The sequence below is a fragment of the Heterodontus francisci genome, chromosome 6, assembly GCF_036365525.1.
Source record: "Heterodontus francisci isolate sHetFra1 chromosome 6, sHetFra1.hap1, whole genome shotgun sequence".
Classification (NCBI taxonomy): Eukaryota; Metazoa; Chordata; class Chondrichthyes; order Heterodontiformes; family Heterodontidae; genus Heterodontus; species Heterodontus francisci.
Window position 1 is genome coordinate 122109958 of NC_090376.1, and position 26988 is coordinate 122136945.

General features: G+C 46.8%; 2 protein-coding genes across 7 annotated transcripts in view; one reads left to right on the top strand and one right to left on the bottom strand.

The window, feature by feature from the left end:
• The window catches only part of ubac2 (UBA domain containing 2), a 220405-nt gene that overhangs the window by 163925 nt on the left and 29492 nt on the right, over nt 1-26988 (bottom strand). For all 4 annotated transcript variants that reach the window (XM_068034236.1, XM_068034234.1, XM_068034235.1 and 1 more), the window contains exons 3-4: nt 23483-23602; nt 21628-21734 (exon numbers count right to left, since the gene is read on the bottom strand). In XM_068034236.1, the coding sequence (XP_067890337.1) occupies nt 21628-21734; nt 23483-23602 (227 nt within the window). The remainder of the gene's footprint in view (nt 1-21627; nt 21735-23482; nt 23603-26988) is intronic.
• gpr18 (G protein-coupled receptor 18) lies at nt 8551-16878 on the top strand. Of its 3 annotated transcripts, XM_068034238.1 has the most exons (3): nt 8551-8740; nt 14930-15001; nt 15588-16878. In XM_068034238.1, exon 3 carries the CDS (start codon nt 15620-15622, stop codon nt 16598-16600), a length of 981 nt encoding a protein of 326 aa, XP_067890339.1. In that variant the 5' UTR covers nt 8551-8740; nt 14930-15001; nt 15588-15619; the 3' UTR covers nt 16601-16878. The 3 variants fall into 3 exon arrangements, with proteins under 3 accessions (XP_067890339.1, XP_067890341.1, XP_067890342.1); XM_068034240.1 differs by lacking the exon at nt 14930-15001; XM_068034241.1 differs by lacking the exons at nt 8551-8740; nt 14930-15001 and adding an exon at nt 9541-9995.

A 26988-nucleotide genomic window follows, 5' to 3' on the forward strand; every position in this document is an offset into this window, starting at 1 on the left:
ACTGTCTGCGATGTCTCAGGTCGCTGCCAGGGTTAAAGATGCTGCTACTCAATTTACCACAAATAACAAATTCAACTCGAAAATCCCCTCAATGACTGCTATCGCTGCCTCCATCCTACCCTCAACAGTCCCCCGCTCCCTACTGCCATTGCGCTTCTCTCTGCCGCTCCCGTCTTCTTGCCACTTGCTCCCTCCTGCCTTTGCTTAACCACTCACTCCAGCCTCGCCACTCCTCCCCCCCACCCCCACTTGCTCTCCAGCCATTTGCTCCCCACTCCCCTCCTTCTCTGCTCCTCCCTCCCTCCCACCCCACTCTCCGGCCACTCGCTTCCCGCTTCCCCCCATCCTTCCAGCCGCTAGCTCCAGGCCGCATCGTTTCCCTCCTCTCGGCCACGTGCTCCCCGTTTGATCGTTTCCCACTGTACAGCCTGAAGAAGCAAGGCAGGCCACAAGGGGTGACGGGGCGACATAGGAGCGAGTGGCCAAGAGGAGGGAAGCAGTGCGACCTAGAGCTAGCAGCTTGCGGGGGGCGGGGGGTGGGGGTGGAGCAGGGATTGAGTGGCCAGACAGCAAGGTTGGGGGGGCGGGGGGGAGCGAGGAGCAGGAAACAATCGGCTGAGGGGAGGCAGGGGGAGTGGCGAGCGGCTGAGGAGATGGGAAGTGGCAGTGGGGAGGAATGGCGGGGTGAAAGCGTCAAGGGAGGGAGCGAATGGCTGAGGGGGGGGGGAAGCGGGGAGGCTGGAGGGGGAGTGCAGCCAGTGGGGTAGGAGTGAGTAGGTGAGGGGGGGAAAGCAGGCAGGGGGAGCAAGTGGCTGAGGGGGGAGAAGCAGGGAGGCCTGGAGCGAGTGGCCAAGGGCGTAGCGCAGCCAATGGGGTGGGAGTGAGTAGGTGAGGGGGGGGGGAAAGCGGGCAGGGGGAGCGAGTGGCTGAGGGAAGGCAGCGGCATGGCGGGGATCGAGCGGTGGGGAGCAGTGATTGAAGCAGGGATGGTGGGAGGGAGAGGAGTACGGATGAATGGAGACGGCTATTGAGGGGGTGAAGATGTCATTGCGTGGTGACGTCTCGCGCGCACATTCATACTGGCAAGGTGGCAAATGTTCGCACACATTAATGACGTCCGTGATCGCTCTGCGTTGTCAGGAGTCACTTCGATAATTATATTAGAAGCAGTTCTGAGAAAGTTCACTCGACTGGTTCCTGGGATGAAGGGGTTATATTATGAGAAAAGGTTGAACAGGTTGGGCCTGTATCCATTACAGTTTAGAAGAATGAAAGGTGATGTTATTGAAACATATAAGATCCTGAGGGGACTTGACAGGCTGGATGCTGAGGGAATGCTTCCCCTTATGGGAGAGACGAGAACTAGGGGATACAGTTTTAAAATATGGGGTCTCCCATTTAAGATGGAGATGAGGAGAACTTTTTTTCTCTCAGAGGGGCGTTAAGTCTGTGGAATTCTCTTCCCAAGACAGCAGTGGAGGCAGGGTCATTGAATATTTTAAGGTTGAGTTAGATAGATTTTTGATTGACAAAGGAGTCAAAGGTTATAGCAGGTAGACAGGAAAGTAGAGTTGAGGCCGCAATCAGATCAGCCATGATCTTATCGAATGGTGGAGCAGGCTTGAAGGGCCAAATGGCCTACTCCTGCTCCTAATTCATATGTTTGTATGTACTGTCATGAAATTTTAAGAGTTGGCCATGAGATTCCGGTTGCAGGTCATTTGGGTATTCAGAGGACACAGGCTCAGTTAATGAGGCATTTTTATTGGCCGAAGCTGCACAGGGGTGTGGGTGACTTCTGTAAGACATGTCACATGTCAGATAATTGGGAAGCCATGGCCTTCGATTAAGCCAGCCCCATTAATACCGAGACCTGCATTTGACGAACCGTTTAATAGGATCCTTGTGGATTGCGTTGGACCCTTAACTATGACTCTGTAACTACGACTAAGTCAGGTCACAAGTATCACCTAACATCATGGATTTGTCCACCCAATTTCCAGAGGCAAGATCTTTGAAAAAGATGACAGTGAAAGTTGTGATTGAGGGAATGATTCAGTTTTTCACTCAGTATGGGTTGCCAGAAGAAATTCAGTCTGATCAGTCGTCAATTTCATGTCAGGTGGATTTCAGGAGGTCATGTGTAATTTGGGAATGAAGCAGCTCAATTATCTGTTTATCACCCACAGTCACAGGGTGCTTTGGCAAGATATCGCAAACCCTGAAGAGTGTGATTAAGGCCTATTGTCTTGAGTTTCCCATGATTGGGATAAGGGGATATCATTTTTGTTATTTGCAACCAGGGACACCTCAAATGAGTCTACTCGTTTCAGTCCCTTTGAATTTGTCTATGGATCCTCTTAAACTTATTAAGGAGAGATTTTTGGCACACGAGGAGGAAACTATCCTCCTAGATTAGGTGCCAGAGTTTCAAAGGAGACTCTCCAAAGCTTGTGAGTTGGCCAGAGAACATCTCAAGGTTTTTTCAGCAGATGATAAAAGCCCAAGGGGACTAAGGTACGTAGTTTTCCACCCAGGATAAGGTACTAGTCTTGTTGCCTTTGCCCGGTGAACCATTGAAAGCTAGATGTAGTGGATCTTACTTCATCAAAAGGAAACTCAGTGAGGTGAACTTCATGGTTAGCACCCCAGACAGAAGGAAAAGTCAAAGGGTGTACCATGTGAATATGCTTAAGAGGAAGAGGTACAATAGCAGTAGGTATAGCACAGGTGGTAGAGAATGTAGATGGTGATATATGTACACGTGATATATCAGAGGGTGAGTCTGAGACGGAGTGTTCCCAGACTGGACTTCCTGTGGTGAAGCCAGCAAATTCAGAGGTGTTGACGGGTTTGGATGAGGTGCTATAACACCAACACCAGCAGAAAGACATAACTGAGGGAGCTTTAGCCAGTATGTGCAGATAAGCCAGGCTGTACTGCTCTGGCGATTCATGAGGTTGATGTAGGAGAAGCTAAACCAATTAAATAAATCCCCTACAAACTCAATCCCAGTAAATGGCCAAAGTCAGAGAGGAAGTTCAGTATATGTTAAATAATAAGTGAAACTAGTCAAAGTAGTAGGAGTTCTCCTGTTGCTTAGTACCAAAGCCAGCTGGTTCTCAATGCTTCTGTACAGATTACCAAAAGGTTAATGTGGGAGTCAAATTCAGGTTAGACAAAGCAACAGTGCTGTGATTGAAAACATTTTTTTTAACCAAGGCCATGTGACTGGGAGGTTAAGTTTCAGTTTCAAGAAAACTCTGGGTATGTGTGGTTTTTACAGGAAATTTGTTTCCAATTTCAACATAGTGGTCAACCCATTGAGGAATCTGTTAAAGAAGGATGTAAAGTTCAAATAGTCAGAGCCATGCCAGACAGCATATGAGAAGTTAGAGGCCATGTTGCAAAAAGAACCAGTTCTTGCAGCCCCAGATTTTAATAAACCAAAGTGGCGATTGACGCGAGTGATGTCGGGGTAGGAGAGGTGCTGCTCCAAGATGATGAGGCTAGTATGGAATGGCCTGCACTGAGGCAGCACGACACTGGAGGGGCAGAACTGGGGGAACGCTGCACTGTCAGAGAGGCAGCCCTGAGGCAGCACTGCACTGTCAGTGGTGCCTTCTATCGGATGAGATGAACTGTAAGCCACGTGGTATAGCAGTCTTCCATTTTGGAATAAGTCTTTCAATATAAACATGTCAGTTTAATTAGACAACTAAAAACTGGAACCTTGTCTAATCAAGCATGCCCTTGAAGCACTGCAAGTAAAAAAGATATTCTAGTTATCTTAAGGTTTTAGTGAGGCTAGATAGTGCATATGTGTGTTGTCTCAGATGGGGTAATAAAACAGATGGTTGCTCGGCGAGAGATAAAGAACATTATTGATGGCAGGCCTCCCGGGACACAAATATTGTCAGCAATAAGAATGTGTTTTAAGGTAAGGCTCTCACCCTGGGGGCTGCAGCCCCCCTGGCGATCCACGAGAAGGTTTCAAGGAGTCAGCAATGTGTAGGCAAAAGTAATTTTTTTTTGCCCAGCAAAAAATGGTGGCACCCATTCTCATATCAGCACAACATCACAGGATGTATGAGGTATAGAGAGGTCAACGGAAAGTGGCTTGTGTTTGGAAGCCATCAGCAGCAGCGCAATGTTTGAAAAAGGCAAGTCATTATAAAACAGTCCCTGCAGGTGAAGGACACATCTGGAGACAGACAGTGATGTGCGAGGACAGTCCTAGCAACTCACCTGAAGACAGTAAGGTTACGGCTTCTAGCTAAGTCCCAGTTCCCCTCAGGGCGGGGGAAGGGGGTGTGAGTGGGCTAATGGTGGTAGTTAACCGGTCTCGTTGCATCCCGGCCCTTCTCTCACTACATCCCCCTCCCCACAGATGCTGCCTTTGCCACAGGCTCTGCATTCCCCCCTCCAGACTCTGGTTATTCTGTTATCTGCAGGCAGACATTCCAATAACCTGAAAGGTAGAAGGTCGGGCCCGGCAACATCAGTGTGCAGCGCCTCCCTGGAACTGGGAATTAATGTGGTGCAGGTTCACAGTATGACTTATCAAAGCGTCCCTGTCATAGGGAAGTTAAAAGCCAAATTATTGCAACAGTATATATTCTGGAAAACAGGTCAGCAACCATCTACAGGAAGAGCAGGCAAGATTTCCTCAGAAGAGGCTGAGGTATCTGATCCTTTGTTCACCCATTTGGAACATCTGATGCTTTGTTCATCCATGTGGGTTATCGGATATGTTCAACCATTTGAGGTTGGGGTATCCTGCTTTACTCAGCATTCCGATGAAGGCTGCTGCGATTATTTTTAGTATATATTTTGATTATGAAATTGGCAGACAAAAAGCAGATTAAACTTAATGCAGAGCAGTGTGAAGTGATAACATTTGGAAGGAGAAATGAGGTGAGGTAATTTACATTAAATGATACAATTCTGAAGGGTGTGCAGGAACAGAGAGACCTGCGGATCTACGCATACAATCTTTGAAGGCGGCAGCACAAGTTGAAAAGACTTATAAAACTATATGGGATCTTTGGCTTTATAAATAGTATCATTGAGTACAAAAGCCTGGAAGTTATGCTAAACGTTTATAAATCATTGGTTAGGCCAAACTTGGCGTGTGGGGTCCAATTCTGGGCAGCACACTTTAGGAAGGGTATCAAGGAACTGTGAAGGATGCAGAAGAGATTTACTAGAATGGTACCAGGGATGGGGGACATCAGTTATATGAAGAGACTGGGAAGCTGGGGTTGTTCTCCTTACAGCAGAGAAGGCAAGGGGGGATTTAACAGAAGTGTTCAATATTATGAGGCTTTCCATAGAGCAGATAGGGAGAAACTGTTTCCACTGGCAGAAGGATCTGTAACCAGAGGACAAAGATTCAAGATAATTGGCAAAAGGTGAGATGAGGAGTTTTTTGTATGCAACGAGTTACGACCTGGAACGTGCTGCCTGAAAGGCCGTGGAAGCTGATTCAATGGTAACTTTCAAAAGGGAATTGGATAAATACTTGAAATGAAAACATTTACAGGGCTATGGGGAGTGAGATTAATTGGACAACTCTTTCAAAGAGCCAGCATCGGCATGATGGGCCAAATGGCCTCCTTCTGTGCTACATCGATAACTGAGCCATATAAGGAGATATTAAGGCAGATGACCAAAAGCTTGATCAAAACGATAGATAACAAGTGTCTAAAAGGAAGAAAGAGAAGTAGAGAGGTGAAGAGATTCAGGGAGGGAATTCCAGAGCTTAAGGCCCAAGCAACTGAAGGCACGGCTACCAATGATGGAGCAATAAAAATTGGGGATGCATAACAGGCCAGAATTGGGTGAGCACAGAGATCTCAGAGGATTGTGGAGTTGGAAGAGATTACAGCGATAAGGGCAAGGCCATGAATGGATTTAAAAACACGGATGAGAATTTTAAAACCAAGGCGTTGCTTGATCAGGAGCCAACATAGATTAGCAAGCAAAGACAGTGATAGGTGAACGGGACTTGGTGCGACTAAAACACGGGCAGCAGAGTTTTTCTTTAGTTACATAACGTTCCCTACATTCCAAACCATTCCTCAGAACATTCAGCCAGATGTGCCGAGTGGATGATCCATCTCGGCCTCCTCCTAAGGTCCCCAGATTACAGATGCCAGTCTTCAGCCAATTCAATTCACTCCATGTGATGTCAAGAAACAGCTGAGTGCAACTGGTACAGCAAAGGCTATGGGAGCGGACAGCATCCCAGCTGTGCTAAGGACTGTCCTCCGAAACCAGCCATGCCCCTAGCCAAGCTGTTCCAGTACAACAACAACACTGACATCTACTCAACAAAGTGGAAAATTGCCCAGGTTATGTCCTGTCCACAAAAAGCAGGACAGATAATACCCAGTCAATCACCACCCCATCAGGTCAATCTCAATCATCAGTAAAGTGATGGAAGGCATCACTGATAGTGCTATCAAACAGCACTTCATCACAATAACCTGCTCACCAATGATCAGTTTGGGTTCTACCAGGACCATTCAGCTCCAGACCTTATGACAGTGTTGGTCCAAATAGACAAAAGAGTTGAATTCCAAAGGTGAGCTGAGAATGACTACATTTGACCGAGTGTGGCACCAGGAAGCTCCAGTAAAATTGAAGTCAATGGGAATCGGGGAAATCTCTCCACTGGCTGGAGTCATACGTAGCACAAAGGAAGATGGTTGTGGTTGTTGGAGGCCAGCCTTAGGACATCACTGCAGGAGTTCCTCAGGGTAGTGCCCTTAGCCCAAATATCTTCAGCTGCTTCATCAATGGCCTTTCCTCCTTCCTAAATTCAGAAGTGGGGATGTTCACTGATGATTGCTGAGTTCCATTCACAATTCCTCAGATACTTAAGCAGTCCGTACGCAAATGCAGCAACACCGGGACAACATCCAGGTTTGAGCTAATAAGTTTCAAGTGTCAGGCAATAACCATCTCCAACAAGTGAGAGTCTAACCACCTCCCATTGACATTCAATAGCATCACTATTGCTGGATTCCCCACCAATAACATCCTTAGGCTCACCACTGATCAGTAACCAACCACCTAAATACTGTGGCTGCAAGAGCAGATCAGAGCTTGGGTATTCAACAAGTAACTCCTGAGTCTCCAAAGTTTCTAACACCGACAAGGTATAAGTCAGGAGTGTGGTGGAATACTCTCCATTTTCCCGGATGGATGCAGCTCGAACAACACTCAAGAAGCTCACGTGACCCAGGATAAAGCAGCCCACTTGATCGGCAGCCCATCCACCATCTTAAACATTCATTCCCTCCACCTTCAGCGCACAATGGCAGCAGTGTGTACCATCTACAAGATGCACTGCAGCAAGTCACCAAGGCTCCTTTGACAGCACCTTCCAAACCCATGGCCTTTACAAGCTAGAACAACAAGGGCAGCAGGAGCATGGGAACACCACCACCTTCAAGTTCGCCTCCAAGTCATACACCACCTTGATCTGGGAAAATAACACCATTCCTTCACTCTCGGTGGGTCAAATTCCTGGAACTCCATCCCTAACAGCACTGTGGGTGTACCTATACTGTTCAGACTGCAGTGGTTCAAGAAGGCAGCTCACCACCACCTTCTCAAAGGTAACTAGGGATGGGGAGTAAATGCTGGCCTAGCCAGTGACACCTACATCCCATGAAAAATAATTTAAAAACTGAACTGATACCCCATATATGTAACAGCTGAAGAAAACTGAACTGAAAGGAGTATTTCCGTTTTTAACATTTATGCCGATAGAAGCTGCAACTGCACAAACCCCCATGAGGTTAAAGATGAAGTTCCTGCATCAGCTTTAAATAAGTGTTGAAGCTTCATAATGATTACCTAGCCTGCGACGATTAATTCGGAAACGCTAAAAATTTCACCCCAAAGGGTTGCTGAACAAAACTATTGGGACGTGACTAATGTTAGGGTGGCATTCTTTAACTGTCACCTAATATTGAGGGGAAAAGTTTTTAGTTTTGTATGCTTTAAATATTCATCTCTACTTACCTTATTCTGACATAGCCTGTTGTAGAAAATTACCTAAATATCTTAGAGTAAAAGGCTATTGTGTCTCTGTGGAAATTTAAATGCAATATGCTCCTATTAAGCACATTTCCTGTTGACGGTGTGTGGGGTTTTAACCTGCAAATAAAGAATCTTATCTGTAAATGCAATCAAGATTTTAACATTTTGATAGAGTATTTTTTTTTAATTTCCAACCATTCATCAGAGGAAAATTGCATTAAGTACTTTTGTCTGATAAATACATTGCAATTCAAATGAATAATTGAGTGTTATTATTTCATTGATTCCTTAAGTGATTTTATCTGAAACAAGAAGCAACTTTCCAAAACAAAACTTGTTTCTCAAGCTCAGCACTTTGATATTGTTACAGTAACAGCACGAATGCTACAAAAAGCCATATGGTAGAACTGAAAGACCTTCATCAAGTCTAACATGAGGATGGCAGTCTGTGCAACTAATCTTGAAAGAGGTTGCACAGCTCCTAACCCCACTGGTGTCGGGCTCAATTTAACCAGTGGTGACATTACTTCCGCCCCTTAACAAATACATCAATCCGCAAACAGTTCACTATTTTAGAACCTTGTGAAACAGCTATGAGATAAAGGGGAAACATACTTCCTTTACATTCAGCTACTTGTTCAAAACGACTTCTGGACATTCTGCTGTCTGAAACAGTCCACTTAAGGTAAGTATATGTCATAAATATTACTGTATTTTCATGTTGCATCATTTGTTTAAAGATACTCCAAACTCTAACAATTGGTCAACTCTGCCTTGGGGAGCAGATGACAATATGTAGAAGAGATATGGATTACCATTGCATGGTGCCTTAAGTTTCAGAACTTTGACTTTCGCAAAGTTTTTACACTGCTACATTGAAGCATAGGTATCAAAATCAGACCTTCAAAAAGCAAATACTGCAGACAGCAGTAATCAGTCTGAGTATACCAATTTGTAAAATTAACATTCAAACTAAATATATCGGGCGACAGTAACTGTTAAATTTGCAATTTGGTCTCTTTCCTGAAATTTCACTTCTTCAATTATCTATGTGTCTCCAATTAAATTGGATAGAATTGGATAGCTCTCTTGAAGAGCCAGCACAGCACAATGGGCCAAATGGCCTCCTTCCATGTTGTATGATTCTAAGAGCAGCAATGCAGCACTCAAATTCAATCCAATGTCTGTGGAAGAGTTTGCATTCCGGACAGTAAATGGGTTTTAATTTTTTTTTACTTAGTCCAATTAACAGAACAGCATTGCTCGACAAAAGCAGATTATGTGCATGTTAAGAACCAGAACCCAGTGACCACTCACCTCACTGCATAAACCAAGTAACACCACGGAGAATAAATGCATCTAATATCACAAACCAATCTGGTTCACTTGTGGTTGCATTTTATAAAAGATAAAAAAGCTTAAATTGTTCTTTCAAAAAAGAACACCGTCACATCCTTTATTTGATAAAATCAGAATTATGATTATATCCATATATTTTTGCTTTGTTTTGTTTGTTTATTTCAATCTTCAGCCAAGTGCTGAACACCTGTAAGTTAGCTGAATTAACATAAACAGTTTGATGTTGAACCAAAGCTAGATCCATAACTATTATTTCTTCTAATATTAACTCAGCTCCCTTACGCAGTCACACTCAACCGGAATCAATTCTGCAGCAGCTGTTACACGTCAGAAAATTTGGCGACCAATTCACGGGGTATCAAACTTTCCAGTGGGTGATTTGGAGTCTCTGATTGAAGCAGGCACATGCCCCCCACTCCTCACCACCTCCCACTTCCAAACATTTAAATGACAGAGACAAGGCCCTACCCTGAATATTACATCAAGCTGAACTCTGCCCGTGAAAATAACTGCATATTCTCAGCAAAGATGGAGATGTTTGAATAATTCCCTTTTCAATCACACCTGGAGACTGCACTGCTGTAAGTGCCTAGAATTTTTTTTTTATTCGTTCGGGGGATGTGTCACTGGCTATGCCAGCAATTATTGCCCATCCATAATCGCCCTTGAGGTGGTGGTGGTGAGCTGCCTTCTTGAACCGCTGCAGTCCTTGGGGTGTAAGTACACCCACAATGCTGTTAGGAAGGGATTTCCAGGATTTTCACCCAGTGACAGTGAAGGAACGGCGATATAGTTCCAAGTCAGGATGGTGTGTGAATTAGAGGGGAACTTGCAGTTGGTGGTGTTCCCATGCATTTGCTGCCCTTGTCCTTCTAGGTGGTAGAGGTCGCGGGTTTGGAAGGAGCCTTGGTGTGTTGCTGTAGTGCATCTTGGAGACGGTACACACTGCTGCCACTGTGCGTAGATGGTGGAAGGAGTGAATGTTGAAGGTGGTGGATGGGGTGCCAATCAAGCAGACTGCTTTGTCCTGGATGGTGTTGAGGTTCTTGAATGTTGTTGGAGCTGCACTCATCCAGGCAGGTGGAGAGTATTCCATCACACTCCTGACTTGTGCCTTGTAGATGGTGGACAGGCATCAGGGAGTCAGGAGGTGAGTTACTCGCCACAGAATTCCCAGCCTCTGACCTGCTCTTGTAGCCACAGCATTTATGTGGCTGGTCCAGTTCAGTTTCTGGTCAAGGGTGACCCCCATGATGTTGATAATGTGGAATTCAGCAATGGTAATGCCAGTGAATGTCAAGAGGAGATGGTTAGTTTCTCTCTTGTTTGAGATGCTCATTGCCTGGTGCTTGTGTGGCACAATTGTAACTTGTCACTTATCAGCTAAAGCCTGGATGTTGTCCAGGTTTTTCTGCATATGGACATGGGTTGCTTCAATATCTGAGGAGTCACGAATGGTACTGAACATTGCGCAATCATCAGTGAACATCCGCACTTCTGACCTTATGATGGAGGGAAAGAAATTGATGAAGCAGCTGAAGATGGTTGGGCCGCTGACACTAGCTTGAGGAACCCCTGTGCTAATGCCCTGGGGCTGAGATGATTGACCTCCAAAAACCACAATCATCTTCCTTTGCGCTAGGTATGACTCCAACCAGCAGAGAGTTTTCCCCGAGTCCCACTGACTCCAGTTCTGCTAGGACTCCTTGATGCCATACTCGGTCAAATGCTGCCTTGATGTCAAGGGCAGTCACTCTCTCACCTCACCTCTTGAGTTCAGCTCTTTTGTCTACGTTTGGACCAAGCCTGTAATGAGGTCAGGAGCTGGGTGGCCCTGGCAGAACCCAAACTGAGCGTCAGTGAACAGGTTATTGCTGAGCCGCTTGATAGTACTGTTGACAACGCCTTCCATCACTTTGCTGATGATCAGGAATAGACTGATGGGGCAGTAATTGACCAAGCTGGATATGTCCTGCCTTTTGTGCACAGGACATACATGGGCAACTTTCCACATTGTCAAGTAGATGCCAGTGTTGTAGCTGTATTGGAACAGCTTGGGTAGGAGCCCGGCTAGCTCTGGAGCATAAGTCTTCAGTACTATTGCCGCAATGTTATCAGGGCCCATAGCCTTTGCAGTATCCAGTGCCTTCAGCCATTTCTGGATATCACGTGGAGTGAATCAGATTGGCTGAAGACTGCCATCTGTGATGTTGGGGACCTCAGGAGGAGGCCAAGATAGATCATCCACTCGGCACTTCCGACTGAAGATGGAAGCAAATGCTTCAGCCTTGTCTTTTGCACAGATCTCCAGGGTTCGCCATCATTGAGGATGGGGATGTTTGTGGAGCCTCCTTCTCCTGTCAGTTGTTTAATTGTCCACCACCATTCATGACTGGATGTGGCTAGACTGCAGTGCTTAAATCTGATCCGTTGGTTGTGGGATTGCTTAGGCCTGTCCATTGCCTGCTGCTTCCGCTGCTTGGCATGCAAATAGTTGTAGCCTTGCCAGGCTGACACTTCATTTTGAGGTATGCTTGGTGCTGCTCCTGGGGTATGCCCTCCTGCACTCTTCATTGAACCAGGGTTCCTCCCCCAGCTTGATGGTAATGGTAGAGTGGGGGATATGCCGAGCCATGAGGTTACAGATTGTGGTTAAATACAGTTCTGCTGCTGCCGATGGCCCACAACACCTCATGGATGCCCAGTTTTGAGTTGCTAGATCTGTTTGAAATCTATCCCATTTAGCACGGTGGTAATGCCACACAACACGATGGTAATGCCACACAACACGATGGTGGGTCCCCTTTGTGTGAAGACGGGACTTCGGCGCCACAAGGACTGTGCGGTGGTCACTCCTACCAATACTGTCATGCATCTGTATGCATCTCCAACAGGTAGATTGGTGAGGATGAGGTCAAGTATGTTTTTCCCTCTTGTTGGTTCCCTCACCACCTGCCGCAGACCCAATCTAGCAGTTATGTCCTTAAGGACTCAGCCAGCCCAGTCTGTAGTGGTGCTAACGAGCCACTCTTGGTGGACATGGAAGTCCCCCACCCAGGGTACATCTTGTGCTCTTTCGACCCTCAGTGCTTCTTCCAATTGGTGTTCAACATGATTCATCAGCCAAGGGTGGGGTGGGCGGAGTGATAGGTGGTAATCAGCTGGAGGTTTCCTTGCCCATATTTGATGCCATGAGACCTCATGGGGTCCACAGACAATGTTGAAAACTCCTAGGGCAACTCTTCCCCAACCATATACCAACGTGCCACCACCTCTGGTGGGTATGTCCTGCCGGTGGGACATATCCAGGGATGGTGATGGTGGTATCTGGGATATTGTCTGTAAGATTTGATTCTGAGAGTATGTCAGGCTGTTGCTTGACTAGTCTGTGGGACAACTCTCCCAATTTTGGCACAAGCCCCCAGATGTTAGTCAGGAGGACTTTGCAGTGTTGACAGGGCTGGGTTTGCCATTGTCGTTTCCGGTGCCTAGGTCGATACAGTTTCATTCCTTTTCCTAAGCTTTGTAGCAGTTTAATACAACTGAGTAGCTTGCTAGACCATTTCAGAGGGCAGTTAAGAGCCAACCACATTGCTGTTGGTCTGGAGTCACATGTCAGCCAGACTAGGTAAGGACTGCAGATTTCCTTCCCTAAAGGACATTAGTGAACGAGATGAGTTTTTACAACAATCGACAATGATTTCATCCCAGATTTATTAATTGAATTCAGAACAAAACAAAGAACAAAGAAAATTACAGCACAGGAACAGGCCCTTCGGCCCTCCAAGCCTGCGCCGATCCAGATCCTCTCTCTAAACATGTCGCCTATTTTCTAAGCTTCTGTATCTCTTTTCTTCCTGCCCATTCATGTATCTGTCTAGATACATCTTAAAAGACTCCATCGTGCCCGCATCTACCACCTCCGCTGGCAATGCGTTCCAGGTGCCCACCACCCTCTGCGTAAAGAACTTTCCACGCATATCCCCCCTAAACTTTTCCCCTTTCACTTTGAACTCGTGTCCTCTAGTAATTGAAACCCCCACTCTGGGAAAAAGCTTCTTGCTATCCACCCTGTCTATACCTCTCATGATTTTGTACACCTCAATCAGGTCCCCCCTCAACCTCCGTCTTTCTAATGAAAATAATCCTAATCTACTCAACCTCTCTTCATAGCTAGCGCCCTCCATACCAGGCAACATCCTGGTGAACCTCCTCTGCACCCTTTCCAAAGCATCCACATCCTTTTGATAATGTGGCGACCAGAACTGTACGCAGTATTCCAAATGTGGCCGAACCAAAGTCCTATACAACTGTAATATGACCTGCCAACTCTTGTACTCAATGCCCCGTCCGATGAAGGAAAGCATGCCGTATGCCTTCTTGACCACTCTATTTACCTGCGTTGCCACCTTCAGGGAACAGTGGACCTGAACACCCAAATCTCTCTGGACATCAATTTTCCCCAGGACTTTTCCATTTACTGTACAGCACCTTCTGCTGTGGTGGGATTCAAAGCATGTCCCCAGAGCAATAGCCTGGGGCTCTGGATTACTGGTGTACATTACCGCCTCTCTGACTTTATGCACATTATTTGTATTACGTAACTATCCTCCACTCACTGCATTTTGCTGGAGAAATAACCGTGTCTTTGTTACCTCAAGACCTGACTATTCCAATGGATTCCTGGCCAGCCTCCCAATTTCTACCCTCCATAGACTTGAGGTCATCCAAAACTCCCGTCCATGTCCTAACTCGCACCAAGTCCCAATCATCCATCACCCCTGTGCTCGCTGATATCCTGGTTAAGCAACACCTCAGTTTTAAAATTCTCACTCTTGTTTTCAAATCCCGCCATGTCCTCCCCCCTCCCTAATCTCCTCCAGCCCTGCCCGAGATATCTGCGCTTCTCTAATTCAGGCCTCTTTAGCACCCTCCATTTTAATCGCTCCACCACTGCAGCCACGCCTTCAGCTGCCTGGGTTCTAAGCTCTGGAATTCTCTCCCTAAACCTTTCTGCCTCTCCAACTCTCTCTCCTCCTTTAAGACGCTTCTTAAAACATGCCCCTTTGACCAATATTCTGGCTATCTGCCCTATTATCTTATGTGGGGTTGTCAAATCTTGCTTTACAACACTCCTACAAGGTACCTTGGGTTGTTTATATCGCAGCACTATATAAATGCAAGTTGTTGTGTTTGACGAGAGACTTTGCTGCAGTTTCTGACATCACTCTGCTTGCTGCCCCATTGTCTTAAATAGACTATGATGTAAAATAGAGTGCTTGCTGCAAGTCCTGCCGTAAGACACTCCCTCGTCTCCAACTCATTGGCTGACATAGTGGTGTCAATAGATACTCCACATATAAAATGGGTTCATGAGAGGAGATTCCTTAGGGAGGGGATTTTTATGTACCTTTTGTTGCATTTTGCTTCAAGTATAAGTTCGTTTTGCTGAGATCACCCTCTATTTTTGCAACTTTTGGATTTCTTTCCATGAATATTTGCTTTACTATTCTAGGTTGCTGCTGCGGTAAGTCCAGAAACAAATCGGCAGAACTGTCTACGTGTCAACAGTAACTGCACTTTAGAAGTAATTCATTTATTGTGAATTGTTTTGGGATGTACTTGGGACATGCTGAAGTGTAATTTATGAATGGAAGGTCTTTCTTGCCTCATTACATTTCTCAGATTTAAATACTTAAGTTCATTCAGACTGAACAGGCTGGCTCTTGAAAAGAGAAGGCTGAGGGGTGACCTGATAAAGGTCTTTAAGATTATGAAAGGATTTGATCGACATAGAGAAGATGTTGCCACATGTGGGGGAGACCCTAACTAGGGGCTATGTGAGATAGTCACAAGTAAATCCAATAGAGAATTCAGGAGAAACGTCTTTACCCAGAGAGCGCTGAGAATGTGGAACTCACTACAACATGGAGCAGTTGAGGTGAATAGTATAGATGCATTTAAGGGGAAGCTAGATATGCAAATGAGGGAGAAAGGATTAGAAGGATATGCTGACAGGGCAAGATGAAGAGGAGTTGGAAAAGGCTTGTGTGGAGCATAAACACCAGTATGGATTAGCTTGGTCAAATGAGCTGTTTCTAAGGCTGTGCATTCTATGTAAAAAAAAATTATCAAATATTAATTTGCTTTTTGTTCATACCCCTATGTTGCAGGGTTATGAAAGTCTTAAATCAGCATTTTAAAAATGCAAACAGAGAACAGCAACCTCTCGGACCTGCAGCCCTCAGAGTTCAGAATTGGGGCCATTATCTTTTACAGCATTGTTTTCATTATTGGGCTGGTTGTTAATGTGACTGCAATCTGGGTCTTCAGCTGCACCACCAAAAAAGGCACGTCTGTGAACATATATATGACAAATGTTGCCCTGCTGGATCTTATTTTCATAATACTGCTGCCTTTCCGTATGATCTACTACGCGAGGAATTACTGGCCCTTTGGTGACGTCTTCTGCCGGATCAATGCTGTCCTCACTGTATTTTACCCAAGCATTGCCCTGTGGCTTTTAGCTTTCATCAGTGTTGACCGTTACATGGCAGTGGTTCAACCCAAACACAGCAAGGAACTGCGCCACATTGGCAAAGCTGCGGCAAGTTGCATTGGAATCTGGATAATGACCATTGTGTCTGTTCTGCCATTTATGTTTTCAAAGAACGACCCAGACAAGGTCTCAAACTTCACAACCTGCCTAAAAATGCTCGACATCATTTATTTGAAGGAAGCCAACAGTGTGAACTTTGTCCGAGTGATTTTCTTTTTCCTCCTGCCCCTTTTCATTATGATAGGATGTTACTGCATCATCATCAACAGTCTTCTAAAAGGAAAAACATCTAAACTGAAGCCGAAAACGAAAGAAAAATCCATCAAAATAATTGTGACACTCATTGTTCAAGTGTTGGTTTGTTTCGTTCCCTATCACATCTGTTTTGCTTTCTTACTGTTACAAAGCGGCCACAGTGATTTCAACGTCTGGGCTGCCTTCACTACATTCTTGATGAACCTCAGCACTTGCCTTGACATAATCCTTTATTATATAGTGTCAAAGCACTTTCAGGCCAGAGTCATCAGTGTCATCTACTATCGGAACTACCTGCGGAGCGTACGACGCAAAAGCTTTAGAACTGGAAGCTTCCGCTCGCTGAGCAATGTCAACATCAGTGATATGTAAATAAGGGAAAATGGCAAATACTTGGATTTATGTGAAGCCCTGCCATATTCACTTGTCTCAAAGTATGTTGTGCAATGAAATGCGTTTGAAGAGGGCGACTCTTGTTTCATACCTAAACGCGCCACACACAGCCACAAGAGTGCCCAATTTACCTGTTCTGATTGTGTTCGCAAAAGAAGAAAGTTAGTCAGGGATCCAAGCGAATGTAATTCTATAAAATGCTCTGTAAAACTGCTTTCACCAAGTTTAATCCGAATAAATGCTTCCGCATCACTTGAGTATTTGGTAATGAAATGATGCCTCTTTGTAATTTAACAATTTGCCATCATGTTACTAGATTATCAAATCAGACGAGGTTATATTTAAGCTATACACTGCTCTGTTCAGTTTGCACCTTGAATAAATGTGCCAAAAATCTTGCTGGATTGGGGCATCTTTCTCCATGCCCCATTATTAGACTTCTTCCTTCAGCCCTTCAACTTGAAAAAGTTTTACCCTGTAACGTGCTGGGAGTGTGAGCTGATAACGGCGCAGCGAGGGCAACGGAGCATCTGGAACCTCAGCGAACAATATAAAATAAAGGGTACAATTCCAAAGAGGGTGCAGGAGCAGAGGGACCTGGTGTATATGTGCATAAGTCATTGAAGGTGGCAGGACAGGTTGGGAGAGGAGTTAATAAAGAAAGCAAACAATATCCTGGGCTTTATTAAAAGGGGCATAGAGTACAAGAGCAAGGAAGTTATGTTGAACTTATATAACACACTAGTTCAGCCTCAGCTGGAGTATTGCATCCAGTTCTGGGTGCCGCACCTTAGGAAAGATGTGAGGGCATTGGAGAGAGTACAGAAAAGATTCATGAGAATGGTTCCAGGGATGAGGAATTTCAGTTATGAAGATAGATTGGAGAAGTTAGTACTGTTTTCCTCGGAGAAGAGAAGGCTGAGAGTTGATTTGATAGAGATATTGAAAATCATGAGGGGTCTGAACAGAGTAGATAGAAAGAAACTGTTCCCACTCATGAAAGGATCGAGAATGAGAGGGCACAGATTTAAAGTAATGGGTAAGAGAAGCAAAAACGACATGAGGAAAAACTTTTTCACACAGAGAGTGGTTAAGGTCTGGAATGCTCTGCCTGAGAACGTGGTGGAGGCAGGTTCAATTGAAGCATTCAACAGGGAATTAGACAGTTATATGAAAAGGAAGAATGCGCAGGGTTATGGGGAGAAGGCGAGGGAATGGCATTAGGTGAATTGCTCATTTGGAGAGCCGGAGCAGATACAATGGGCCAAATGGCCTCCTTCTGTGCTGCAATAATTGTGATTCTGAACAACAAGACAGTCTGTCTCCTTAACCAATGAGATTTAAGGATTAAGAAAAAAACAGGGGAACGACAGAGAAGGAAAGCGTGTGAATTAGAGTCAAATCAGGCATAGAAAGAGAGGGAAAGAAAGATTGGATTGAGAGAGAGAAAAAGAGCTTTTTTTTTTAAATTTAAAATTTTTTAAACCTCGAGAATAATTTACCACCTGAAGGAATGAGACTCCACAGTTTAAACTGCTCCCTTTTGGGGGCTGGAGAGATTAATTGGCAGTGCTTTAGTAATTATCAAGTCATTAAAAGGGATTTATGTTATTAACTATGAGCCCTAACATTCTTCAGTGAGTTTAATGGGCAATTAATGTGCAAATCCAACATGTCTTAAAATTAATGGAGAGAGTGAGAGCGAGATGCTTTTTGTGTGAAGCAAACAGCAGAGCAGAGTAAATCAAGCAGCAAGATCTGGAGAGTTGTAATTCACACCATATCTCTTCACCCCTGAACCTGCCGGCCGATTCGCATGTTAATAATGATGGCCTGCATCTTTAACACACCACTGTTGTTCCAGTGTGCCTCATTGTTATCACCTGGACACAAGGAAAACATTCAGACCTGAAGATGATGCAGAGATGACTAATCCCTAGTAAGAGTGGAGAAGATTACAAATACTCTGATATATAGCATTGGAAGGATGTGTCAAGGGGGTGGGGGGCGCTTTACAGAAGTATACAACAAACTAAAATAAAAGCAAAATACTGCAGATGCTGGAATCTGAAATAATAACGAGAATTGCTGGAAATACTCAGCAGGTCTGGCAGCATCTGTGGAGAGAGAAGCAGAGTTAACGTTTACAACAAATTAATTCTGGAACAGTATTTCAAATTAAAATCAGGACTGGAGGTCACAAGTTCAAACTGGTAAAAGGCAAATTTAGGACAGACCTCAAGGGATTCTGTCACCGCGTGGGTTTTCGCCGGGTGCTCCGGTTTCCTCCCACAGCCAAAGACTTGCAGGTTGATAGATAAATTGGCCATTGTAAATTGCCCCTAGTATAGGTACATGGTAGGAGAATGGAGGGGATGTGGTAGGGAATATGGGATTAATGTAGGATTAGTATAAATGGGTGGTTGATGGCCGGCACAGACTCGGTGGGCCGAAGGGCCTGTTTCAGTGCTGTACCTCTAAATAAATAAAATAAAACAGGTGAAATGGATTTCCAGGTAGAACAGTTGAGGCAAAAAAGCTGGAAGCAATGAAGAGAAAGCAGGATGCTTCAATGGGGAAGGCTGCTGTAGAGTCAATCTGGATGGGCTAGATGGCTTTTCCCAACCACATTTATTTTTGATTTCATGATCACTGGAATCTGGATTATGGCCAATTTAGTTTGAGCTCTGAAGAATATCAAAGAAACAAAACGTATTGACTGCTGTTTTGCAAAAGTGAAAAATGCTGAACATTTTATTACAATAAAAATCCCATTTATCAGGTGATTAAACATTGAAAGTGTAATACATTTAAACTGACACTTGATACATGGAGTATATTTGCAAATATGTGACACTCAGAATTATTTTTGAGATAACCTGGAAAATGTTTTCATAAAAAGTATTTTACCAAAAAATTCTATTTAGGAGCACACATCATAAAGAATGTCCGTTATTACTAAAGCAGGTGGTTTATTAAAAAGTTATAGCAACGGGGTTAAAGTGTGCAATACTATACTTTGCAATAAGCACAAGTTCATTTTATCCCAATCTCCACTGTACTCACTCTTCTGTCTGTATCTCAGCTCCATTTTGGAACCATCAAAAAAAAAGCATCAATCTTTTGCAATGGTGTCCACTGACAGTGACATCACAGGTTTGATTGCTATAACAAATTCAAGGAGCATCATTTACAGCGCCATTTAAAGGAAGACAGATTTGCATTTATATAGCAACTTCCACAACCTCAAGGTGCCCCAAAGCACTTTACAGCCAATGAAGTACTTTGGAACTGTTATAATGTAGGAAACATGGTCGCTAATTTGCACACAGCAAGGTCCCACAAACAACAATGTGCTAAATGGTTGGATAATTTGTTATAGTGATGTTGGTTGAGGGATAACTATTGGCTTGGGATACTGGGGAGAATCAAAATAGTGCCAAAGGATCTCTTACATCCACTTGAGAAGACAGACGGGCTCGCAGTTTAATGTCTCATCCAAAAGACAGCAAATCCAATATGCACGTCAACAGTGCAGGACTTCACTCTGTGAAGCACTGAGTGTATCAGCCAGGAATTTGTGCTCAAGACTCTGGAGTGGGTCTTGAACCCACAACCTTCTGACTCAGAGGCGAGAGTGCTACCCACTGAGCCATGTCTGAAATCTACTCCATAGTTTACTCCACAACAGTACAGAACAAGGAAGTCAATGATTACATTAGAATTGTGTTAATAATTAATATTTTATGTAGTAGTGCCAATTTTTTTATTCATTAAAGGATGAACCAAGTTTATATTGTGAGCTTTAAAATGAACATAGAACTCTTTTCCTGTTACTCTGCTAGTCTGTATCTATAACATTGATGTGTTTACTTTTTAGCAAATTACTACATCACATCTCAGAAATGTCCCAAAGTGGTTCATAGTAATTTGCTAAAAATGACATGAATGACCAGTTAATCTGTTTTTCATGGTACTTGGTTTCAGAAGTATGGGCAGGAATACCAGGAAAACTGCCTGCCTTTAATCAAGAATTGTAGCGAGTTCTTTAACGCTCATCTGAATAGGCAGATGGGGCCTCGGCTTAACACTTAAAAGTGTCAGCTGTGGCTCAATGGGTAGCACTTGTGCCTCCAATTCAGAGGGTTGTAGGTTCACTCCAGTCTACTCCAGAGACTTGAGCATAAAATCTAGGCTGACACTCCCAGTGCCAGTACCGAGGGTGTGCTGCACTATCGGAGGTGCTGTCTTTCATATGAGAGGTTCAACCGAGAGCCCATTTGCCAGCAGGTGAACGTAAAAGATCACGTAGCGCTATTTCGAAGAAGAGCAGGGGACTGTTCTTCCCATTGCCCTGGCCAATATAAATCTCTCAGCCAACTTATCTAAAATCAGATTATCTAGTCATTACCACATTGGCCTTTGTGGGAGCTTGCTGTGCACAAATTAGCTGCAGCATTTTCAACATTAAAGTGACAACACTTCAAAAGGTTGTAAAGAACTTTGGGGCATTTAATGTGTTCCAAAATGCTATATAAATGCAAGTATTTCTTTAACATCTCATCCAAAACGCATCTCCAACAATGCAGCATTCTTAAGAAGTAGGAGCAGGACTAATATGTACGGTCCCTCGAGTCTGTTCTGCCTTTCAATAGAATCGTGGCTGACCTTTGACCTCAACTCACTTTCCCATCCAATTTCGACATCCCTTAATTCCCTTAAACCCAAATATCGATCTATCTCAGTCTTGAATATACTCACTGACTGAGCATCCACAGCCTTCTGGAGCAAAGAATTCCAAAGGTTTGCAACCCTGAGTGAAGAAATTGCTTCCCATCCCAATCCTAAATGACCGCACCTTATCCTGAGACTGTGACCCCTAGCTCTGAACTCCCTGATTACAGCGCTCAGGTGTCAAGCAAGATTAAATGCTTCAATTCTGAAGTGGACTAGGATGGGTGTGAAAACAAGATATGAAACAAAACAAGAAATGAATATTAACTTACAAACCAGATGGTAAGATGTGCGCAGACATGTCAAGTGTATGTTGCAGGGTTTCCACGAGCAGTAAGTCCATAACTGCTGACAACACCCAGGAACCCAGAAGGAAAGACTGCAGCAAAGAGATAACGTTCAATGTAACCAACTGATAATTAATACAAAATTCATGACAGTCAGAAGAATATAACATTTTATCAAGTTTGACTCCCAAAGCTGCACCATGGCAGCAGTGTGTACCATCACAGGATGCACTACAGTAACTCACTAAGGCTTCTTTGACAGCATCTTCTAAACTTGTGACCTCTACCACCTAGAGGGAAAGGGTCAGCAGGCATATGGGAACACCACCACCTCCAAGTTCCCCTCCCAAGTCACACACCATCCTGAACTGGAATTATATCGTCGTTCCTTCACTGTCGCTGGGTCAAAATCCTGGAACTCTAACCTACACCACATGGACTGCAGCGGTTCAAGAAGGCGGTTCACCACCACCTTCTCAAGGGCAATTAGGGATGGGCAATAAATGCTGACAGTGTCAGCAAGGCACACATCCCAAGAATGAACTTTTTGTTTAAAAAATGTGTCAAATTATTTCCCACACTTGAGCTATTTCAATAAATCATGATTCACAGAACAAAATTTGTGTGAAAGAAAATTTGAAAAAAAGTCGCTATTTTACTTAAACATTTATCTACTTTTTATTTATGTGCAATATACCAAGAAGTTTAAATTTGGAAGAGGGGAGACATGCAAACGATTCTGTTTAGTGAATTCACATAAGCTCAACAATCGACTGAGTTAAGCGTAAGTAATCAGGGTCAGTTTGCTGCTAAACATTTTCTGTTTCCTGTTTTAACATTTCCACTATAGTAGCTGCTAGGCCACGGTTTCCTCTTGTACTCATTTTGATGCTTTACCGTTTTCATATATTCTACACATCTTTTTAAAAGATTGTACAAGTATCATTTGAACATGAAACAACAGAACGTGTAGGATTGTAACTTTTTCAGAAACATAATCAGTGGATTGTTTGTTTTAAATCCTGAGACATTTATTTTCATCATGTTGGTGTTAGGCAATGGAACATTTTCTTTTTTTAAGACTTGTTTTGGTGCCAAGCTCTCTTTGGTAATATACAGCATGCTCCATTCCATTCCGCCCCAACAATATACCTTAACACCAATCTCAGAACACCTCCTACAGTCTGACATTTCCAGTCAGTGACTAACCCATCTCCTAGATTCAATAAACCACAAACAACAACCCACATTTATATGCACCTTTAATGTACTAAAACATCTCAAGGTGCTTCACAGGAGTGTTCTGAAACAAAAATTGACAGAGGTAAGGAAATATTAGGAGAGGTGACCAAAAGCTTGGTCAATGAGGTGCGTTTTAAGGATTGAATGAGGGAGTAGGGAGAGGTAGGGATGCGGAAAGGAAAGGTTTAGGGAGGGAATTCCAGACCTTAGGGCCGAGGCAACTGAAGGCATGGCTACCAATGGTGGAGTGATGAAAACTGGGGGATGGGTAAGAGACCAGAATTGGAGGATTGTTAGCTGGAAGAGATTACAGAGATAGGGAGGAGTGAGGCCATGGAGGATTTGAAAACAAGGATGAGAATTTTGAAACTGAGGCATTGCTGGGTCAGGAGTAAGTGTAGGTTAGCGAGCACTGGGGGTGACAGGTGAACGGGACTTGGTGCGAGTTAGGAGTTTTGGCTGTGCTCAAATTTATGGTGAGAACATTTCCCTCAAAGTTTCAGGATAAGGAAGCAAGACAAGATATGAGTCATTCTAGTTTATGCTGAAGATACAAATATAACTGAAGGGTAAAAGATTCAACAAGTGAGACACCTACTGCAAATTTTCGGCTACCATATCTTCTTTCAAAAATTCTAAAATTGTAGATAAGAAGGCAACTGCAGAATAAGTCTTTCAGGTCGAGGCAAATAATCCTAGCAGAGATCATTCTCCATATCTGAAAGAGATCAAAAATCACAAATTCAAAACTACAACTCTGTATAAGAATAGGAACAGAGGCAGCCAATGTCTTTATAGAGAGCACTTGATCAGCTGAGGGAGTCAGAGAGGATTTTCCCAAAGTATTTATTTCCCTTAATAGCCAATAAGGAAACAGGCCTTTCCCAGGAGATTGCATAGCTGTGGGGGAATGGTGGGGAGGGGGGAGTGTTTGGGGGGGGAAGGTGGGAGAGATAGAGTCATGGGGGAGGAAGGAAAGAAGACGGATGGAGGAAAGGTAGGAGGGGGAGAAGATGGAGGGAGAGAGGGAGGAAGGGGAGAAGAGAGAGGGGAGGGAGGGAGGGGAGAAGAGAGAGGGGAGGGAGGGAGGGGAGAAGAGAGAGGGGAGGGAGGGAGGGGAGAAGAGAGAGGGGAGGGAGGGAGGGGAGAAGAGAGAGGGGAGGGAGGGAGGGGAGAAGAGAGAGGGGAGGGAGGGGAGAAGAGAGAGGGGAGGGAGGGGAGAAGAGAGAGGGGAGGGAGGGAGGGAGGGGAGAAGAGAGAGGGGAGGGAGGGAGGGAGGGGAGAAGAGAGAGGGGAGGGAGGGAGGGGAGAAGAGAGAGGGGAGGGAAGGGAACAGAGAGAGGGGAGGGAGGGAGGGATGGGAGAAGAGAGAGGGGAGGGAGGGAGGGGAGAAGAGAGAGGGGAGGGAGGGAGGGAGGGAGGGAGGGAGGGGAGAAGAGGGAGGGAGGGAGGGGAGAAGAGGGAGGGAGGGAGGGAGGGAGGGGAGAAGAGAGAGGGAGGGAGGGAGGGAGGGGAGAAGAGAGAGGGAGGGAGGGAGGGAGGGGAGAAGAGAGAGGGAGGGAGGGAGGGAGGGGAGAAGAGAGAGGGAGGGAGGGAGGGGAGAAGAGAGAGGGAGGGAGGGGAGAAGAGGGAGGGAGGGAGGGAGGGGAGAAGAGGGAGGGAGGGAGGGAGGGGAGAAGAGGGAGGGAGGGAGGGAGGGGAGAAGAGAGAGAGAGGGAGGGAGGGAGGGGAGAAGAGAGAGGGAGGGAGGGAGGGAGGGGAGAAGAGAGAGGGAGGGAGGGGAGAAAAGAGAGGGAGGGAGGGAGGGGAGAAGAGAGAGGAAGGGAGGGAGGGGAGAAGAGAGAGAGAGGGAGGGAGGGAGGGGAGAAGAGAGAGGAAGGGAGGGAGGGGAGAAGAGAGAGGGAGGAAGGGGAGAAGAGAGAGGGAGGGAGGGAGGGAGGGAGGGAGGGAGGGAAGAAGAGGGAGGGAGGGAGGGAGGGGAGAAGAGGGAGGGAGGGAGGGAGGGGAGAAGAGGGAGGGAGGGAGGGAGGGGAGAAGAGGGAGGGAGGGAGGGAGGGGAGAAGAGGGAGGGAGGGAGGGAGGGAGGGAGGGGAGAAGAGGGAGGGAGGGAGGGAGGGGAGAAGAGGGAGGGAGGGAGGGAGGGGAGAAGAGGGGGAGAAGAGGGAGGGAGGGAGGGAGGGGAGAAGAGGGAGGGAGGGAGGGAGGGGAGAAGAGGGAGGAAGGGAGGGAGGGGGGAAGAGAGAGGGAGGGAAGAAGAGAGAGAGAGGGAGGGAAGAAGAGAGGGAGGGAGGGGAGGGAGGGAAGAGAGAGGGAGGGAGGGGAGGGAGGGAAGAGAGAGGGAGGGAGGGGAGGGAGGGAAGAGAGAGGGAGGGAGGGGAGAAGAGAAGAGAGAGGGAGGGAGGGAGGGAGGGGAGAAGAGAGAGAGACGGAGGGAGAGAGGGGAGAAGAGAGAGAGACGGAGGGAGGGAGGGGAGAAGAGAGAGGGAGGGGAGAAGAGGGAGGGAGGGGAGAAGAGGGAGGGAGGGGAGAAGAGGGAGGGAGGGGAGAAGAGGGAGGGAGGGGGAGAAGAGGGAGGGAGGGAGGGAGGGGAGAAGAGGGAGGGAGGGAGGGAGGGGAGAAGAGGGAGGGAGGGAGGGAGGGGGAGAGGAGGGAGGGAGGGGAGAAGAGGGAGGGAGGGGAGAAGAGGGAGGGAGGGAGGGGAGAAGAGAGAGGGAGGGAGGGGAGAAGAGAGAGGGAGGGAGGGGAGAAGAGGGAGGGAGAGAGGGGAGAAGAGGGAGGGAGCGAGGGGAGAAGAGGGAGGGAGGGAGCGAGGGGAGAAGAGGGAGGGAGGGAGGGGAGAAGAGAAGAGAGAGGGGAGGGAGGGGAGAAGAGAAGAGAGAGGGAGGGAGGGAGGGGAGAAGAGAGAGGGAGGGAGGGAGGGGAGAAGAGAGAGGGAGGGAGGGAGGGGAGAAGAGAGAGGGAGGGAGGGAGGGAGGGGAGAAGAGAGAGGGAGGGAGGGAGGGGAGAAGAGAGAGGGAGGGAGGGAGGGGAGAAGAGAGAGGGAGGGAGGGAGGGAGGGAGGGAAGAGAGAGGGAGGGAGGGAGGGAGGGAGGGAAGAGAGAGGGAGGGAGGGAGGGAGGGAGGGAAGAGAGAGGGAGGGAGGGAGGGGAGAAGAGGGAGGGAGGGGAGAAGAGGGAGGGAGGGAGGGGAGAAGAGGGAGGGAGGGAGGGGAGAGAGAGGGAGGAGGGAGGGAGGGGAGAAGAGGGAGGGAGGGAGGGGAGGGGAGAAGAGGGGGAGGGAGGGAGGGAGGGGAGAGGAGGGAGGGAGGGGAGGGAGGGGAGGGAGGGAGGGGAGGGAGAGAGGGAGGGAGGGAGGGGAGAAGAGGGAGGGAGGAGGGAGGGGAGAAGAGGGAGGGAGGGAGGGAGGGGAGAAGAGGGAGGGAGGGAGGGAGTGGGAGGGAGGGAGAGAGGAGGGGGAGGGAGGGAGGGGGAAGAGGGAGGGGAGGGAGGGGGAGGGAGGGGGGAGAGAGGGAGGGAGGGAGGGGGAGGGGAGAGGGAGGGAGGGTGGGAGGGGAAGAAGTGGGAGGGAGGGAGGGGAGAAGAGGGAGGGAGGGAGGGGAGATGAGGGTGGGTGGGGGTGGGGGGAGGAGAGGGAAGGAGGGAGGGGTGGGGGGGAGGGGTGGGGTGTTGTGGGTGGGTGGGTGGGTGGGGTGGATGAGTGGGGTGGGGAGGGGAGGGGTGTGAGGGAGGGAGGGAGGAGGGAGAAGAGGGAGGGAGGGAGGGAGGGGAGAGAGGGAGGGAGGGAGGGAGGGAGGTTGTGGGTGGGTGGGTTGGGTGGGGTGTTGTGTGGTGGGGTGAGAGGGAGGAGTGAGGGAGGGAGGGAGGGGAGAAGGAGAGGGAGGGAGGGAGGGAGGGAGAGGGAGGGTGGGAGGGGAAGAGAGAGGGAGGGAGGGGGGAAGAGAGGGAGGGAGGGAGGGGAAGAGAGGGAGGGAGGGAGGGGAAGAGAGGGAGGGAGGGAGGGGAAGAGAGGGAGGGAGGGTGGGGATGAGGGAGGGAGGGAGGGGATGAGAGGGAGGGAGGGAGGGGAAGAGAGGGAGGGAGGGAGGGGAAGAGAGGGAGGGAGGGA

Coding starts and splice junctions, on each gene's coding strand:
- gpr18 (XM_068034238.1), top strand. CDS start 15,620: ATGCAAACAGAGAACAGCAACCTCTCGGACCTGCAGCCCTCAGAGTTC.